Source organism: Triturus cristatus, chromosome 4_2 (genome assembly GCF_964204655.1).
Source record: "Triturus cristatus chromosome 4_2, aTriCri1.1, whole genome shotgun sequence".
NCBI lineage: Eukaryota > Metazoa > Chordata > Amphibia > Caudata > Salamandridae > Triturus > Triturus cristatus.
This window is the reverse complement of record NC_140586.1, coordinates 889650036-889668995: the sequence shown is the minus strand read 5'-3', so window position 1 is coordinate 889668995 and position 18960 is coordinate 889650036. Positions and strand designations below refer to the sequence as shown.

At 48.8% G+C, this 18960-nt stretch overlaps 1 protein-coding gene across 4 annotated transcripts in view; it reads left to right on the top strand.

The window, feature by feature from the left end:
• LOC146835350 (uncharacterized) overlaps positions 1 to 18960 on the top strand; it is a 648392-nt gene that overhangs the window by 283870 nt on the left and 345562 nt on the right. For 3 of the 4 annotated variants that reach the window (XM_085600184.1, XM_085600185.1, XM_085600186.1), the window contains exon 1: positions 2056 to 2239. The exons of the other annotated variant lie outside the window; for it this stretch is intronic. In XM_085600184.1, the coding sequence (XP_085456310.1) occupies positions 2209 to 2239 (31 nt within the window). In that variant the 5' untranslated portion in view covers positions 2056 to 2208. Of the gene's footprint in view, positions 1 to 2055; positions 2240 to 18960 lie in introns of those variants that run through there. 4 annotated transcript variants of the gene reach the window in all.

The window sequence follows — 18960 nt, the reverse complement described above, 5'->3', positions numbered from 1 at the left end:
GAGAGGATGTTATCTTGGATAAGTGACAATAACATCCTCTCGGATTACCAGGCGGGTTTCAGAACTGGGACTGGTACTATAGAGCAAGTTTTCAGGCTGCTCCTTATTTATTGGAAGGTTGTTTTTCTTGGGAAAGGTAGTCTTTACCTTGCCTTTATAGACCTTAAAACAGCCTTCGACCTAGTCCCTCGTTCCACCCTTTGGAATGTCCTTGCCACTATGAAGATTCCATCATATCTGTTGGCCCTTCTGTTCAAATTACATGAGGGGAACTTCGCACAGGTACGCTGGGGTTCCCAAGGCCAAAAAACAGAGAGAATTCCAGTGAACAGGGGTGTCCGCCAGGGATGTGTTCTTGCACCTACTCTATTTTCACTTTACGTGAATGGTGTAGTGGAGCATTTGGCACAAGTTCCATCAGATGCACCATCCCTGGCGGGCGAACGTATTCCAACCCTCCTGTTCGCTGATGACACTCTCCTAATATCTAAATCACCAATGGGTCTCCAAACCCTCTTGAACAGCTTCCAATCTGTAGTATCCTGGTCTGGTATGGTTTCAGATGTGCCAGTGGAATGTTGATAGTATGATGATAGATGGAATGTTGGGAGTGAGAATGGACAGTTGGAGATGGGCTGAGCACCTGGATGGTTGCTCCTGGTGGGGCTACATTGGGGTTATTCACCTGTTATCTACTGGACTACTTCTGCTGTATTTATCATCTTGTAACCAACCTCAATAAAACTACATGAAACTACATCCTGGATCCTGACTTCATTACTACAATTTTATGGCGACGAGGATGGGATACGAACCCACACGTGCAAAGCACAATGGATTAGCCTGTGCTGTGCCCTCGGGAGAGGGTAAGCCTGAGTCTTCATTACTACAATTTTATGGCGACGATTTAAAAGAACCTGCTTCTGCTACCTCTGTAACCTTCTTCTTCAAGTCCAGAGTCCCTACTATCAAGCTCAAGCAACTACAAGCAACTCAAGTAACCACATCTGCGACTGTTCAACTAACTGGCACATCATAGCCCCACCAGTGACCCCTACAACGGTCGCCCTCTACGCTACAGTGCCAGTTCCTGGTTCTACTCCAGCTCAAGTCTCTGGTTGCTGTCAAGGGGGGTAAGCCTCTGCTGTGCCCTCAAGAGAGGGTAAGCCAAACGTCTACATCAAGCGCTGTGCCCTCTGCTGTGCCCTCAAGTGAGGGAAAGCCAAACGTCTACATCAAGCGTTGTGCCCTTTGCTGTGCCCTGAAGACTGGGTAAGCCTGTGCTGTGCCCTCGGGAGAGGGTAAGCCTGAGTCTTTATTACGTTTTTTTTTTCCTGGGCTGTTCCTTCAGAGTGCAAACCTACCTACAACTACAACTGTTTAAAATACATGCATAAACGTTTTTTTTGCCACAACAAACATCTACTGTTTCTAATGAAGCAGGGTAAACTGTAGCTGCCTATGTCTGCTGACTGTTCAGAAGGGTGTTCCCTACTCAGTGTGCCTCCGTGTCAGCCCAGGCATACTTTAATGCCGTGTGGACTTCCTTTTGCCGTGCATGAGGCTGTTCCTTTTAGACATTGGAAATGGTTTTGGCAGCCTTTGTCAACGTCGGATTTGAAGGAAGCCTACAACATCACGTTTCCAACAGTATATTTAACCCAACTTCACGGGTGTCTATGCGAGGCCTACTCTTCTACGTTGGCTGTAGCGGGACAATTTGTGACTATACATTTTTATTAATATGCTTTGGAGAGGCCATTTGACTTTTGGCAGTTCAACCGCCGTGTTATGACTTTGAAATAAGGCGCGTGTTGCTGCCTATGCGCGCTCTTACCTCCTCTACGTCTGGATACGGGCCTCCCATTGTTATCTTCGTGACGTTCATCAAGCTCCGTGTTTGACCATCAGCGTTTGGAGGCACTGATGTGCCGTGAACCACCCTGCAGGGCGTGGGATTGCGTGACGCCATCTTTGAGTTGGATGATTCAACCATACAGGTTGATTGTTATGGAACGTGAAGTGTCCTTTTTTCCTCCTCTTTGCCAACCACGTTTGTCAGTTGAGGTGTGCTAATAAAGTCGATTCAAGCTTTATTTGGTCAGCGGAGCGATCGTGGGAGCAACGATTACAACATGCTCTGTTCAACATTATGTCTGCTCGTGGAATCCGTGATGATGGAAGTTGAACTGACAGAGTATTTATGTTATGTCAGCGTTTATAATACTTCAACATGAAGGTAATGAGCAAAACTTGTTTTGAACATTTAACGGAACCAAGTGACATTCAACCTTCAACAGTGACTTGTTTCTTTTGTGTGGTGGCATTGCTATACTCGAGTGCAGCGTTGTAATGTTAAATAGTGTGAAATCTTGTATTTTGCATTTAATTTTTCACAGTTCTGTGTTATGCTGCCATCTAGTGGCGTTATTATTGTCACCATTCAATTTGTGCTTAACCATTTTTGTCAAGGTAGCTACAGCTTGGTTTTTGTTTTCATTATCACGTGTTTAGTTTCGTGATATGTTCCTACCTCCACATGGGGTGGGTGTTTTGGGTGTCGTTCCTTTTGTACAGTGCACAGTAAGTTTAGTTGGTATATGGGACAATTTGTTTTACCTTCACTAGTGCACAATGTGTTTTCCCCATACGAGGTCTGTTCCTCGTGTTGTTTTCACTACTGTAAGAGTGTACGCTGTCTAATGTATACACTGTTAGGTGTGGGTTTTTGTCCCACTAGCACATGGTAATCTAAGGACCTCTCTGCGAGGTGTGTTTAGGGTTATGTCCCTAGCTCTTGTGCATACCAGTTGAGGTGTGTCGCACGGACGTGTGATCTGTGTTCAAATGCATAAATTCTTGACCTCTCCGGAGGTGTGTTTTGGGGTCTTTCCCCATTATCTGGTGCATAATGTTCTTACCTCTAGTTGAGGTGCGTCCGCAGGTGGACAGCACATCATTGTTTATTGCCTTCACTGTAGTGCACGCGTTACCTTACTTAAGGTGTTTGGTGTTGGCATGTGTTTAGTTTTCAATTAGTGCACACTTACCTCTACAGGAGGTCGCCCATGCAGATGCGAATGTGCTTACCCTTTGTGGGTGTGTGGTGTAAGTTGCCACAGTGCATGGGTCAGGTTACACTGGGCGTTTCATTTGTCTATGTTTAGTTTTTACGCTCTAGTCCAGTTGTATTCGATTTATTGTTATTTCTTTTTCTTGTTGTCGTCAGGGAAGAGTGAGCATTATGTTTCCGCTTTTTCCCTGTCGTCTTGTTTTCTCCTGATGTGAGCTGTGTTCTTGTATTTCTACCTGGCCAGTGGTTATGCAGGGGACAGTCATTAATGGTTGTTTTCTTCTTTTATTCTTTGGAAGGGAAGATGTGTGTTTTACGTTTTCCTTTCTCATGTTCTTTCTTTATATCTTATCTCTATCTCCTTTTGTGTGTTTTGTTCGGTTGATTTCCTTGGAAGGGAGGATGGGTTCTGTTTGTGTTTCTTTCTCTCTTCTTCTTTCAGTATATTCTTCTTCTGCTTTCCCGTGCTTTCGGGTCTTCTCGTTTCTGTGTCTAGATTCTGTTCTTTCTCTCTCTTGTCATTCAAGATTTTAGCGTTCCTTTTGGTTTTTGTTGGAACAAAGGGGGATATGTAGTATCCTGGTCTGGTATGGTTTCAGATGTGCCAGTGGAATGTTGATAGTATGATGATAGATGGAATGTTGGGAGTGAGAATGGACAGTTGGAGATGGGCTGAGCACCTGGATGGTTGCTCCTGGTGGGGCTACATTGGGGTTATTCACCTGTTATCTACTGGACTACTTCTGCTGTATTTATCATCTTGTAACCAACCTCAATAAAACTACATGAAACTACATCCTGGATCCTGACTTCATTACTACACAATCCTATTGTACCAATAGAGGGCTTATAATAAATTCTTCTAAAACTAAATAGCTAATTCTGAACCCACCAAAGAAGTTAGGTCGGCCCCCTATACTAAACTCAGCCAATTTGGAAAGGGTAAAAGAATTCGACTATTTGGGCATCCGTATTTCGGACAAAATGCAGTGGTCATCACACATACACAAGATGCTCCTAAATCACAAGCGGATTACTGGAGCCCTCCTTAGAGAGCATCGTTCTTCCACCTCTAGACCAATAGCTCCTGTCCTTACGATATATAAAGCCAGAGGTGTGAGTTCAGCACTTTATGGAGCTGAATTATGGGGCATGAATAATATTGATCAGCTTGCCAATTGTCTTATTTATTATGTTTATATGTTTTTTAAATGTTATCTGCCTAGGAACCTTGGCGATGTTCTTACCTCTAAATCTTTGATTTTATGACCGCCTACATTATTATATTCATATGTGCTTTTATGATATTTATATATCGAAATAAAGCTTATTCATTCATTCATCCATCCAGATATTTATATTTATATATCCACTCATTCTTCAATGCAGATTGCTTTATATATAATACATATTTAACTAACAAACCAAACCACATTCACTGGATGATGTCATCAGTGATGTCATTTGAGATATCATCAGTGATGTCATCAGTGATGTCACTAACCATGTCATGAATTATGTAATATGTGACATCATCAGCAGTGGATTGCGGGCGCGCGAGTTATAGTGAGTACAATTAACTATAACTGAGGAATTTCAATGGTTTTGTACGAGTTTAATGTCCAGCTAACTATAACAGCCCTGAAACCTATGGTTTTTTCAGTGAATTTCTAAGGTTTTTTAAATGCTAATTCCTAACTATAACATGTCTGAAACCTATGTTTTTTTTCAGTGAATATATATATATATATATATATATATATATATATATATATATATATATATATATATATATATAATGCTTTGAGAAAGACCGTTTTGGTTGAAACAGGTCAGCAATAAATGAAAAATTGGACTTATCTGGAGTGCGGGTAATTCTTGCAGCACGGCTGTGTTAGCAGGAGATTCTGCATATAAATATAGATATAGGCCCATATTTACAAGGCCACGCAAAGCCGGGACGGGCCAGATATAGTCGTAAGACTAAAGGCGTTAGTCCTACTTTCATATCTGGCCTGTCCCAGTTTTTGCTTCTCCAAATATGGTCAGCCTACTTTTAGACAATAATCTCTGGCAATATGTGACCAGGCTGGCTTGGGGTCTTAGGAGGCCATTGGCTCAGCAGGCTGAAAAACAACATCCTGCACCACAACCCTCCTCACAACACTGTAACGGGGTCAGACGGTACAAGAAGCACCACTTCTCTGCTGATGGTGGGTACTGCAAGGAAAAAGAAGGCTGCCACCCACCAGTGTATCTACCTGGGGCCAGTCTGTAAAGTATGTGTCGCTGCTGGCCACCAACGTGGTGGTGCCTTTGCAGGAAAATTTCAGGCAGGGCGCCAGCCAAGGGATCACCCACATGCTGGCTGCTACGCCCACAGAAGACTCGGAGGCAGGCTGGGCAGCGAACTGATAATTGATCTGTACAGCCCTGTCCTGCCTATGTTTCGATTATTGTAAATGCTCAGCTCTGTCAATGATTATTTCTGCTCTGACATAGGGCAAAGATTTGAGAGGCAGCGGAGCAGTGGCACATTCATATCAGGAAGACAATTTTAGTGCACTGATTGGTGCTGCCTCATGAGCGGCGCGCCTCGTCACAGTGTTGTCCCAGGGGACGCTATAATGCCTGACTAATGCATTTTAGAATATTGGAATGTTGAGAGCTTCATTGAAGACAAGGGAGTAGCTCCGGGCTTACAATGACTGGTAGAAGCCCGGGGCTTCAACATTCCAATGTTTGTCTTCATGCTTCTTCCTTTTTAACTTCGAACATTCTACCCTCAGTGGGTGGATGTTCTACTAGCCTTACATACATTCTGGCTTGGGCTACACCAGTTGTTAAAGGCCCTCTTCCTCGTTATAGGCCCGGGCCGCACTCAGATTCAGTGTCCTTTAAGAACCGGAATAGCCCTCGGCAGCGGACAGCCGCACTGAAAAGTGTTTGTCTAACCACTGATCCGTGGTACCTGGCAGGACTGAGGTCGAGTTCAATCAAGATATACAAGGCTGCAACAAAAACAAGCATTTGCAATGCAATAGGTCTCGCATTTACAAGAGTTTGAGCTATTGGCATTGTAAAGGAAAATAGCTGAAATTCTCACAAATGCGAGACCTATTGCATTGCAAATATTTTTTGTTTCAAAGCACCGCATGCCGCGCTTGGAGGTTAGTAGACGCTACTTTCCTAGGGTGACCAGACGTCCCCGTTTTCCCAGGACGGTCCCCGTTTTTGGAGAAGTGTCCCCGTGTCCCGACACATTTCTCCAATTGACTCAAATGTCCCTGTTTTCAAACAGTGTCCAGGTAAAACACAGAAATGTCCCTGTTTTTCATTGTTCCGGTTGAGCATGCACGCGCATGCTCTCTTTGCACTGTTTACGGCATGTGTCGTCACTGAGGTGAGCGCTGTAGCAAGAAGGGAAATCCTTTGAAGAGAGACATTTTACACGCAGCGCCACCTACGTTGCCAGCCAAAGTTTTACTTTGGATAAAACAATATTTCTTCGTCCTGTAGCTTGTATTCATAGCCATACAAACTTTTCAGTAGCCCTTATGCATACCGTGCAAGGATTAATGCATTGCTCATTGCATGTTTTATTCCTAACCAATTGATGCATGCTCTGTGTTCTCCATAGCAAAGCTATGACTTGACCTTTTGACTGACCTTTCAGATCACGGCAAAACTGTTTAGCGGGAAAGGACTTAAAGGAGCAGGGTTAACGCCTGTGGGAGAGGCGAGAAGCGCTGCTCAAGCTTTTTGCTCCGGTCTTCACACTATTGCCCTGTGAGATGATACCAATGACTAGAGTGCACTATACATACCCCAGTAAGGTAACATGACATTCCAGCAGTGACCACGCAAATGTGGGAGGACTGTGTGGTCGGCCAGCCTGTGCAACCCTTAAGACCCTAAGGCAGGAATACCTGGAGAGAAGTGTTTTTCTTACATTGGTCCATGGCTGCCCTTTGGCAGTTTAGCATTCCGCAGTTTACCTCCCATGCTTTTCTGTCATGAGCAACTAAGCAACATTAGTGAGTTGTACTTTACGTGGTGCTGACGCGCAGCTATAGAAACGAGCATTGATAAAGCTAGTAAATCTGGCGTTTGCTAGCCTGTAATGTTTTATTGATTTTTGGCATATATATGCTATAGTCCTTAAAAGAGTAAATGTAATAAAACATACTAATGCTGCTGTGTAAAGGAGAGGGGTGCCAATAGAAGACCGCGGATTTGTTGTCTGTAATGCATCATCTCGGTCTGTGGAGGGAAGTGTCATTGTAGTCCTTTTTCTATGTCTATGACAGCTGTCTGGTCACCCTATACTTCCCTTTTCTTTGGACAAGCCAGATGTAAAAAAGGGGTGTGGCCGACTTTTTTGGTAAAAGTGCACCAAACACTGCTTTCGTTTTAATGAGTGCTTTGCTTCTTTGTTTAAGCTTGTGTGCTAATTTTGGATTAAGCCTAGCAATAATATCATCATAACCCTCAAATGCTTTGCTACAACATTATTACATGTTAGAAATCATTTACCCAATTCACCAAAATGAACTGTGAATGACAGGGTGAGGCAATGAGAGACGTAACGATTTTGGGGTTTTGGGGTGTTCAAGGCTTCAGGTTGGTGAGGACCAACCTGAAGCCTTGAACACAAAGAGCATATCATGCTTGTGAACGATTCCGTGGTGGTCCCTTCCTCCTAGGACCACCCCAAGCACAGTTATGGGCAAAAATACAATCCCAGCCAAAGGCCCTGCAAAGCATTATGGGACGAGGTAAGTAGTGGGCAGTGAATATTATAGTGTCCAATATCAAAAATAATTCTACAAAGAGCTGCAGTTCAACTAGTGGTTACTAGATGTCCCTCACGAGTCAAATGCAAAAGCATTGAAATTATTATTACATCAAGCTGCAGTTCCACTAGTCGTTACTAGATGTCCCTCACGAGTCAAATGCAAAAGCATTGAAACCCTTTCATGAAAATTTTGCATTTGACTCGTGTGGACTCGTGAGGGACATCTAGTAACGACGAGTGGAACTGCAGCTTGATGTAACAATAATTTCAATGCTTTTGCATTTGACTCGTGAGGGACATCTATTAACGACTAGTTGAACTGCAGCTTTGTGTAGAATTATTTTGATATTGGACACTATAATATTCACTGCCCACTGCTAATCTTGTCCCATAATGCTTTGCAGGGCCTTTGGTTGGGATTGTATTTTTGCCAATAACTGTGCTTGGGGTGGTCCTCAGAGTACGGGACCACCGCCGAATCGTTCAAAAAGATGTGCTTTTTGTTTTCAAGGCATCTGCTTGGTTCTCTCCCTAGGTTAGGGAGGATCCCAAAATCATCACCAAAATTAATATCACCTGTGTGAAATGACTATGTGTGTTATAGCATATAAAAACAGAAATTCTAATGTTTCAGATCAAGTGTAGTTCAGTAGGGGAAGATTGGCTATGTCTGGACAAAGTGAGGAGGCTAGTACTCCCTCCTTGGGCTAGTATCCATGCTTCTTCTCCCTTTCCTTAATGAGATGCAAAGTGGGCGGGAGAAAAGCATAGTGGCAAGTAAGTAGTAAGTAAAATAACTTTACGCCTGCTTTGAAACTGACTTAGCCATGATATCCTATGGAAGGTGGATATCATGGCTAAGTATGTCTTGCCCTATCAGCAAGCTATCGCCAAACCCTGTGCGATTATCACTGGATTTCCAGCGATAATCGCACAGTTGGCAGCTTGCGCTCTGAATTCTATTGCTTTCGAGATAAGCGTTGCTGATAGCACGCTATCTCCGCAATAAAATTCAGAGTTGGCCAGCGATAATTATTCTCGCGCTAAGAGCGCTGAGCGATAATTATCGCCTGGCCTTGATAATATGCCCCCTAGTGCTAGGAGGCTGTAATTAAAGCCTCCTGAGTAACAACACATGGAAGAGGGCCTGTCCTTATGGGAGGTTACAAGATGAGACAAACTGGTACTAAGGAGGGACTACTAAGCCTATTGAACAAGAAGAGCCAGAGTTTACAAAGGACAATGACACAAGCCAATGTGAAATATGGGCGGAGCATCAAGTCCATACCAGAATACATCATGCTTTACAGAGCAGCGCATGCACTGCCCAGGCTCGACCTAAAAACAGAAGAGGCAAAAGAGTTGCAAAAACACTGCAATGATGAGACTCTGAGAATCAACGACTTTGGAAGAACACAAGATTCATTCCAGTAGAAGACAGAACTGCCAAAATAAGCTCCGTCAGCTCCCTGCAGGCCATCCTGCCAGAAAACCCTACAAAATAATTCTAATTCACACAGGTTTGTTGAAAGACTTACAGACTCATCCCATTTCAGAAAATTAAACCGTAGGGAATAATCCTCTGAAGCAGCTACTCCATTCATATACCTCAGGCCAAGAGACAGCTGTATGCCTCCTTCCCATGGAGATCCCCTGACAGGCAACCGCACAACTGCAGGCGTCAGTCTGCCTTCGTGAACCTTAAGGGCCACGAGACATGGGATCTAGCGGGCTCTCTGGCCTACAAAAACTGCATTCTTTTTTTATTTTTTTTTAAACAATGCAAGTGGCCCCAGTGGAGAAGTACGGTCACACTTAAGGCTGAACCAAGACTGTGACCCTTCTGTGAAGCGGAGGTCCTCAGCAATTTAAGCCACGCCTCCCTCGCGCCCCGCCTTGGGCTCAATAATTCAGTCAACAGTAAGTCAACTTCTTTTTGGGGGCAAAAAGGAGTTTGGGGCAGAGGCGGTCAGGAAGCAGTGAAGAGAGAGAGTGAGAATGGAGAGACGTTGTACATGGAGAGAAAAAGGAAAAATAGGAGACAGAAATGAAGTAAAAGGAAGGAAAGGAAGAAATGGCGAGAAAACAAAGAAAAAGAAGTAAAAGAAACATAAGTGAGAAAGAGGTGAGGGCTCAGACAAAAACAAAGTAGGGGAAATGGAGGAGATGAAGAGAAGGAGAGAGAAGAGAGAAGGGGGGTGTCTGGTGCTTGCCTAGATTGCCGCAGGGTGTGGGTCAACGAAGAAGCAAAGAACACAAGCACAACGACAATTCCAATTAAAACCACAACATCGAAGTTTTGAAATCCAGTTATACACAGCATTTGTTGTTTCAGGTTAATGCCCTTTAAAAGAACATATATGAATGAATAAAATTCTGAACTGCATGCACACAAGCCCGTTTTGGAGGAACAAAGCTGACCCTGGCATAAAAGGAAACAGCCACCTGCAAGGAAGGCCAACCAGGAAAGAAAGGCCAGGTGCTCTGCCCTAAGCAGGTAGTCCACTGAAGGGGGGAATGAGGTCTTAAAGAAGAAGGATGGGAAATTCCAAACAACATTACAAGAAATACTCGAAGTAGTTCGGGACAGGAAGAATACATAAAGAGGGTTGACAGAGAGTGGAGAGAGTAGAGAGGAAAATAAATATAAAGAGCAGCGGAAGAAAAGGAGAGAAAGCAAGGGGAAGGGAGGAGGGGACTGAGAGGAAGAGAGAAATGGGGGTCACATTGTACGGGGCTACCCTCTTCTGCTGGCAAGTCACTGCAGACACAAGTTAACTTCTCATTGCTTGTGTCGCACATAGCAGCCCAAGAGCTTCCTCTCTGTGCAGTGCTCTCTGACGATTCCCTCCGTGCAGTGGAGTCACCAACTGCAGAGGTCTCCATCCCCGAGGAGTGAAGTCACATTCAATAGACGCTCACCATCTGTGTAGGCACACACTACAGGCAGCCGCTTCCCCCGCACAGATAAGCCACCTCCCTAAGAAAGTAAGTTGATCCGAGGCACCACAGAGGGTTACAAATGCTCTGGCTGCTAAGTTCCGGAAACACAGGGGCAGATTTACAAGAAAGTGACGCATCTGTAGAGATGCGTAATTTTCCCTGCGCCACCCTGAGAAACCCTTGCGCCACCATGGATGCGCCGTATTTACAATATGGCGCACCATGGCGCAAGGATTGACCGATGCGTCAGAAATTCTGACACAGGGGGGCGTGACTTGGCGCCCGAGTGAATGGCGGCACCCAGGTGAAGCTCCGGGTCCGCCGGGAAGACTCGGCGTTTCAAGACCTGCTGCCGCTCGGACGGAGACGCGCACGGGCCTATGAAGACCTGGTGCATGCTTTGGGACCCCCGCTGACTTCAAATGCGGACTTTAATTGCCTTTCTTACCGAAGTGATTTCTTCAGCAGCTTTCCTCTCAGCGCAGCCACCATTTCGAATTTATACGCGCGCGAGCGCATCTCCTCACAATAATGATGTAGTTTCTTTTTTTGCTCACCAATGCTTATACATCCACTGTCATTACTCCAAAAACGTGGATTGGCAGTTTTTTGAGGGGGCACTGTGGCATTTTACTGCTGTTTTCTACCATTTTGGATATTGTTTTAGTATCTTCACCTAAGTGTATGCTGTAATAATTATGGCTGCCACTCATTTTCCTCTCAGCATGTCCTCAGACTGCAGTGCTTTTTTATCTTAATGCCACTGCTCTTCTCCTCTATTAGCTTATTTGTCAAGGGAGATTGTCCTTGACAAGCTCAACGCGATCATTTTTTTTTCTTTCGGTGTACTGCCTCATATATTGTTTTTTCCTTCCAACATTGGTGGTAGAAGCAGTAGCACATCCACTTGGAGCTCTCGTTCGTTTTTGGATGTGTACTTTTAACTCTGGCATACCAGTTCTTTGCTGATGGCATGATGACTGGCTGCAATTGACTGTCTTGACTAGAAGAGTCTCCTATGTTTTTCTAGAAGTTACTATTTTACGCTCCACGCATTGTTTGCTGTGTATGATCCCTTGTATACTCACATTGGCGCAGAGCATGATAACTGTGTTTTATGGGTAGAACGAGGGCACTTCAACCCTCTCTCTCCAAATTCAAACACAATTTTATAAAAAAACTCAAAGATTTTTTCTGAATTCTCTCAATTAGAAGAGTCTCTGGCCTCTTCTCCTCGCAGTCACGATACAACAATGGAGCCCCCTTGAGGAGGAGCTTAGCGCGCATCCAAGATGGTCGCGTGAGCACAGGGCTCCCCGGACCCTTTCTGCTCCTCGGAATATATCCTGAGACTATCCTGATTTGGTGTATGGAATCTGGGAGATGAAGACCAGCTGATCATATATCTCTTTTCAAAACTCTAATCGGACCTGGGGCTCCTGAGTTATTGTCGCCGGAACTTTTGGGACCCACCCGACGGAGGTGGCCGGGGTGAAGGTGACCCGTGGGGCCGGGCTGCAATTGAACAACAGCGGCCTCAGCGCGGTGCCAGTTACCGATTCAGCACTTTCGGTTTCGGTTTTGGCCTTCAGGAGATCAGCTGGCGTGCGTGCTCAAGGTGGCGAGGTGCCTCCTGGGCCTCTGCCCGAGGTTTGCTTTCATCTGCTACTGGCGGGTCTGACGCCTCCGGCCCCTACACCGACGGTTTGTGGTCCTTTCGCTGGCACCCGCGCACCCCTTGATCGGAGGTCCCATTAAGTGACTGTGCTCATATGGCGGGCAAAGGGGGTCCGGAGGGGCGCAAGACCAAGGCTTCACTGCGCGGGGGAGCGGTCCAGAGCAACAACATGGACCGCTATACCCAGGGCAGGAGGTCCCCTGGCGCTGCTGGCCTCTCCCCGGATGCTGCAGGGGGAGGCACGACCGTTGCTGCGGAACCTTCCCTGCAGGACATTATGGGCGCCATCGAGGGCATCAGGGAAACTATCGCGACGCAATATGAGGCCCTGGCCCGTAAGATCGACACTGTCGCGATCGACGTCACCTTGATTCGGGCCGACCTCTCTAAAACCAACGAGAAGGTCCAGGCCCTTGATGCACGGACCTCCACCCTGGGTGCGGAGGTGTCGGATCTGCGGGCCGCGCTTGGGGACATTAGAGTGGTCAACGACCATATGGCCCGGCGACTTGAGGACTTCGAGGGACGGGCCCGACGCAACAATATCCGCATCATTGGGGTACCGGAGTCCTCCGACAGCCGCCCGGTGGACCTCGTGGTCGAGGAACTTATCCTGCAACAGCTGTCCCCGGTTGGCCTAAGCAAATTCTTCGCTGTGGAGCGGGCCCATCGAGTTCCGGGCGGCCGGCCGCGGCCGGGGGCCCCCCCGAGGCCTATCGTGGCTAAACTGTTCCACTACAGGGACCGCGATGCTATTCTGCAGGCTTCACGGACCCGTGGCCCGGTCCGCTACGAGAACTCGACCATCAACTTTTATCCGGACTTCACGCAACTGGTCCAGAAACAGCGGATGGGATTCCAAGGGGTGAAGCGCCGTCTCCGCGAGCTAGGCCTGAAGTACTCAATGATCTACCCGGCGAAACTTCGAGTGGAGCATGGAGAGCGGACAGCCTTTTTTGACTCTCCTGTGGCCGCAAGTAACTGGCTGGACTCGCTGCCGGACGGGGGTGGCCGGCCCGGGCCCTCTGGGGGCACCGCAGGTGACGGGTCCCCTTAGACTGACCTTTGGTCTTTACTTTCTGCGGCTTGGCACTGTACAGTTGGGTCTTACTTCTTTTGCATACTGTGCTTTACCAGGACCCGTGAGGGGTGCGGGCGGGTACGGGTCCCTTTCCTCCTCCGGGGTCTTTTTGTAGAATGGGGTTAATGGGGCGACAGGCACACTGCAAGTTGGGGGGGGTCTTTGGCCCGCAGGGGTGCAGGGTGGGGGGCGTTGGACTTGGGGTGGGGTTGGGGGGGAAGAGGGGTTGTTTAGTTGTGTGTTTTTTGTTTACAGGGCGAGGTATTGATTTTTATCCATATTTGGGAGCGGTGCTGCGGGCTGGGGGCTTCTTGAGCTATTGGATGGGATGGGGGGAGACGGGTTGAGGATTATGTCATGGAACGTCAATGGGTTGGGGGACCGTATTAAGCGGGGTGTTGTACTGCAATATTTGCGTCGTTTGACTCCTGATGTGGTGTTTCTCCAGGAGACGCATTTGGTCGGCAATGTCTGCCATGCGATGAACAGGGGGGGATACCGCCTCGTAGCCCATTCTGGTTTCACAACTGGCTCCAGGGGGGTGGGCATTCTCCTGCGAACCTCCCTTCCGGTGGAGATCACGAGGATAGTCTCTGATGACAGGGGGCGCTATGTGTGTTTGACTGGGAGGTGGGAGGGGCAGCCCCTTACCCTGGTTTCAGTCTACGTCCCCCCGGGCCTCCAGAACTCCACCTTCACTGACTTGGGTCGAATGCTGCTTGACCTTCCGGACGGCCTCCTGCTCATGGGCGGGGACTTTAATTCTGTGGTTTCGGGTGAACTGGATCGTCACCCACCTAGGACCCTCCCCGCTGCCCAGTCATGGCTGGGTGGGATGTTGGAGACCTTCGGCTTGGTGGATAGTTGGAGACTATTGCATCCGACCCAGTGCCAGTTCACCTTTCATTCAGGGGCGCATGGGAGTCTCTCCAGGTTAGACTACTTTCTCATGCCCGCGGCGCAGACTGGTCGGATTCGAGAGGTCAGACACCTGGCGCGTGGTATCTCCGACCATTCTCCGCTGTGGCTTCTCTTTGACACCGGGTCGCGGTCCGCAGGTCGGATAGCTCCCATTAACCCCTGGTACCTGCGGGACCCTGTGACTCGGGACAGCCTGGTTAAGGCCATGGACCAATACTTTAGTGAAAACGAGGGGTCGGTGTCGTCTGCGTTGTCCCTTTGGGAAGCCTTTAAAACTGTGCTACGCGGACACGCCCTCGCCCAGATAGTGGTGGCCAAGAAGGTTAGGAGCGAGGCGGTGGTAAAGCTGGAGACTGACATCTCGGGGCTGGAGTCGGCCCTGGAGGCGAATGTTACTCCGGACGGACTACATGCCCTTAGCCTGAAACAGTTCGAATATAGGTCCCTGGTCACTGACGCGGCCAAAACTATGTATAGGGAGCGGCAGGGCCGATTGTATGACGCGGGGGACAAGGCGGGTAAGTTGATTGCGTGGCTGGACAAAAAAGAGAGAGTGAATCGTGTGGTCCCCGAGTTGCGTGCTACGGATGGTGTGTGTGTGACTGAGCCGGATGAGATTGTGGAATGCTTCGCTGATCACCTCCGGGCGGTGTACTCCCCGGTGACTGACAGGGACGAGGATGACTCTCGCCTCCTACTGAGAGATATTGCTCTGCCCGGCCTGTCCGTTGAGGACCGGGAGCGGTTGGACGCCCCCTTATCGTCGGATGAAATAGCGACCGCGATTCGTTCCCTTCGCTCGGGCAAGGCTATGGGTCCTAACGGTCTGCCCATTGAACTATACAAATTGCGTCCTGATAAGCTTGCGCCCTTCCTCGGCCGCATGTTCCGCGACTCTCTTGCGGCGGGTTCCCTTCCTGCCGACCAGCGCTTGGCCACTATAGTCGTTATTCCCAAGGAGGGCAAGCCTCGTGACCGCTGTACCTCCTACCGGCCTATTTCACTGCTCAATGCGGAGCCTAAAATCCTGGCGAAAGTCCTGGCCAATCGATTGTTGAGTGTAGTGTGCGACCTTATTCATCCGGACCAATGCGGCTTTATCCCGCACCGCAACACCGCTCTTAACTTGCGGCGTCTGCACGGGGTCCTCGCCAGGGCGGAGTTTCTCTCCGAACCGGCCGTGCTGGTTTCTTTGGATGCCACGATGGCATTTGACACTATTGAGTGGCCATTCCTCTGGGCCGTCTTGGATAAATTCGGCTTTGGAGAGGGATTTATTGGCTGGGTGAGGCTCCTTTACACGGGACCCATGGCTCAAGTGGTGGTGAATGGGCGGGTCTCTCGGCCCTTTGCCCTTGGCAGGGGCACGAGGCAGGGGTGCCCGTTGTCCCCGTTGCTTTTTGCTCTCGCCCTGGAGCCACTCGCTGCCTGGCTCCGTTGGGAGCCCTCGCTTAGAGGGATCCGGTGGGGCCCGGGCTTTGAAGATCGGGTCTCGCTGTATGCGGACGACATTCTCCTGTACCTCACCTCACCGCGGCAGTCACTCAACGTCCTTTTTGACGTTCTGACCTCCTTTGGGAACAATTCGGGTCTCACGATCAATTGGTCTAAATCCTGCGTTTATCCCATCGCTGGTGGTCCTCCTCTCCTGCCGCCTCGGCTCCCGATTCAAATATCTCTGAGCGGCTTTAAGTACCTGGGGATATACGTTTCGCTGGACCCGGTGGCTCGCTACGAGCAGAATCTTCTGCGTCCACTTCGGCGGCTGCGGGAGGACACGGCCCGGTGGTGCAGGCTGCCCCTGTCCCCGCTGGGTCGGGCCGCGCTGTTTAAAATGATGTCCCTTCCCAGGTTCCTCTATGCACTCCAGAACTCCTTTGACGTTATCCCAGGGGCCTACTTTCGGGAGGTGGAGAGCCTGCAGAGGAGACTGGTGTGGAACGGCCGGGCGCGTATTGCTCTTGCCAAGCTCACTCTCCCCTGGTATGACGGGGGCATCGCGCTTCCTGACATTCGCAGGTACTATTGGGCCTCGCAGCTATCTGCCATTAACCACGCCACGTATGCGCCCGGCTTGAATCCGGCGTATGAGATGGACAAGTTCCTGCTTCCCGGCGGGAACTACAACAGGGCACTTTATTCCCGCCTGGCTGACCGGACCCTTACGGGTCCTACTAAGATTGCTGTGCGGACCTGGAGGGCTGCCACTGCGGCCACGGGCTGGAGTGAGCGAATGACATGTGCTACTCCCTTGTTTGCCTCCGACCGCCTGGGCAGCTTGTGGACCACCAAGGGGTTTGACCAGTGGGACACGATTGGTATCAGCAAAGTGGGGGACCTGTGGCACAAGGGCGCGGTCAAGACTTTCGCGGTGCTCCAGGCCGAATACGAGCTGACCGACAGGGAGTTCTTCCGCTACGCCCAGGTTCGACACGCCCTGCTCTCGGTCTTCGGGGAGGGGACCAAGATCCCTGTTTCCTCGCCCCTCGAGGACCGCGTACTTGACGGACATGTCCCTGATAGTACTATTTCTTTAATTTATAAAAAATTGATTAATCACCGGGCGGATCTCCTGGTGCGCCTTCGGGAGGCTTGGACTGGGGATGGGGTTGAATTGGACGACGAAGACTGGCAGTCTGCACTGTCGTCCCCCAAGGAGGTTGCCATTCCGGCTCGTCTCCGGTTGGTACAGCTCAAGATTCTCCACCGGGTGTATGTTACGGGTCCGCGCTTGGTCGCGATGGGATTCTCCGACGACGAGGCTGCGGGCTCAGCGCCACCTTTCTTCATATCCTTTGGGAGTGTCGCGAGGTGGCGGACTACTGGCGCCGGGTCCACACGGTTATGGGACAGGTCACCGGGGTTGTGCTGCTGCCGGAGGTGCGTCGCTGTGTCCTGAATGTGTGGGAGCCCAATGACTACAACGCGGCTCAGACTCGGTGGGCGGCCCTAGGGACCATGATTGCCAAGAGGGATATAGCGCAACATTGGGGCGCTCAACGGCCGCCCACCGTGTCTGTATGGAAGGAGAATATGGACTGGTGTATGTTTCGGGAGAAGACAGTGTATGTGGCCCGTGGCAAGCCGGGGGCCGGGGGCATGGGGTAGAATTTGGGGTCAATGGAATGCGTATCGCGGAGGCATCTGTACGCCCCCCCTGGTAGACACTGATATCGCCATGTCCCCCTGACCCTTGACGGCTCCTGGCGCTTTTTGTAACAACCACATACGGACGTTCATCTCCCTTGACCCCCTCCCCCCCCCCCTCCGTCCCCGGCCTCCCGGTACTCCTCTCTTTAGCGGATTGCTCAAATGTTCTGACTGGAGTCTCCCGGGGGCAGCCTGAACCGCACTGGTATCCCTCGTAACTCGCCTTTTGTTTTTATTGTTTTTCTTTTTGTTTCTGTTATTGTTGGACTGATGCTTGCTGTTCCTCGAGGACTATCTTGAGCCACTGCGGGGCAGTGCCCTGGGAACGGATTGCAGCTTTGATATGTGTATATTTCCTTATGTACCTAGCGGCCGGCCCGGGTGGTTGTAGGCCCATACTTGTAACCGAATTATTGTTCAATAAAAACTTTTTCCAAAAAAAAAAAAAAAAAAAAAAAACAATGGAGCCCTTGTCTGCAGCTTCAGGGAAATCCAACACCAAGCGCTTAAAAAAGGATCCTCCATCGCCGCCTAAATCGGCTTCACCAGCGACAATGGAGTTACTATTGGAGGAAATTAGAGCTCTTCGGCCATTCATGGAAGAAACTAATACTAAACTATAATTGGTCTCAATTGGAAGCTAGAGTCTCGTCAGTTGAACACAATGTATCCTCCTTTAAAGAAACCTGTGTTGCTGTCTCTCATCTACACTCTCAAGTTTCTACGCTTCAAAAACAAGTTGAAGACTTTGAAAATCACGGTAGACGCAACAACCTATGCATTTATGGCCTGGGAGAAGGTCTTGAAGGGACAGACTCTCTTGCATTTTTCAAGTCATTCCTCCCTAAGTTGCTCCATATGCCGGAGGGGACGATCCTTAACATTCAGCGAGCACATCGGCTAGGTCGTCTTCCAGCACACTCTATGTCCCCGCCAAGACCTAGAGGAGTCATCTTATACTTTCTTGAGTATACGGATCTGTTAAAGGTTCTCTCAGCAGTCAGAGCATCTCCTAAAGTCACATGGTCTGGCTCATCCCTGTATTTTGCGCAAGACTATGCTAAAGCTACCGCCAACAGACGCAAAGCTTTTTTGAATATGCGAGCTGACTTGCTCTCAATAGGAGCCAGATATAGACTTTTTCATCCATGCCTCTTTAAAGTCACATATAATAACAAAACCACCAAATATGAAGATCCTGTGCGTTTACAAAGTTTTATCAATTCGTGCAAACCGAATGTCATGGATTCTTCTGGTCCTGCATCTTCTCTTTGAATGTTTAATATGGTTTTTTCATTGACATGCTGACCGAATTC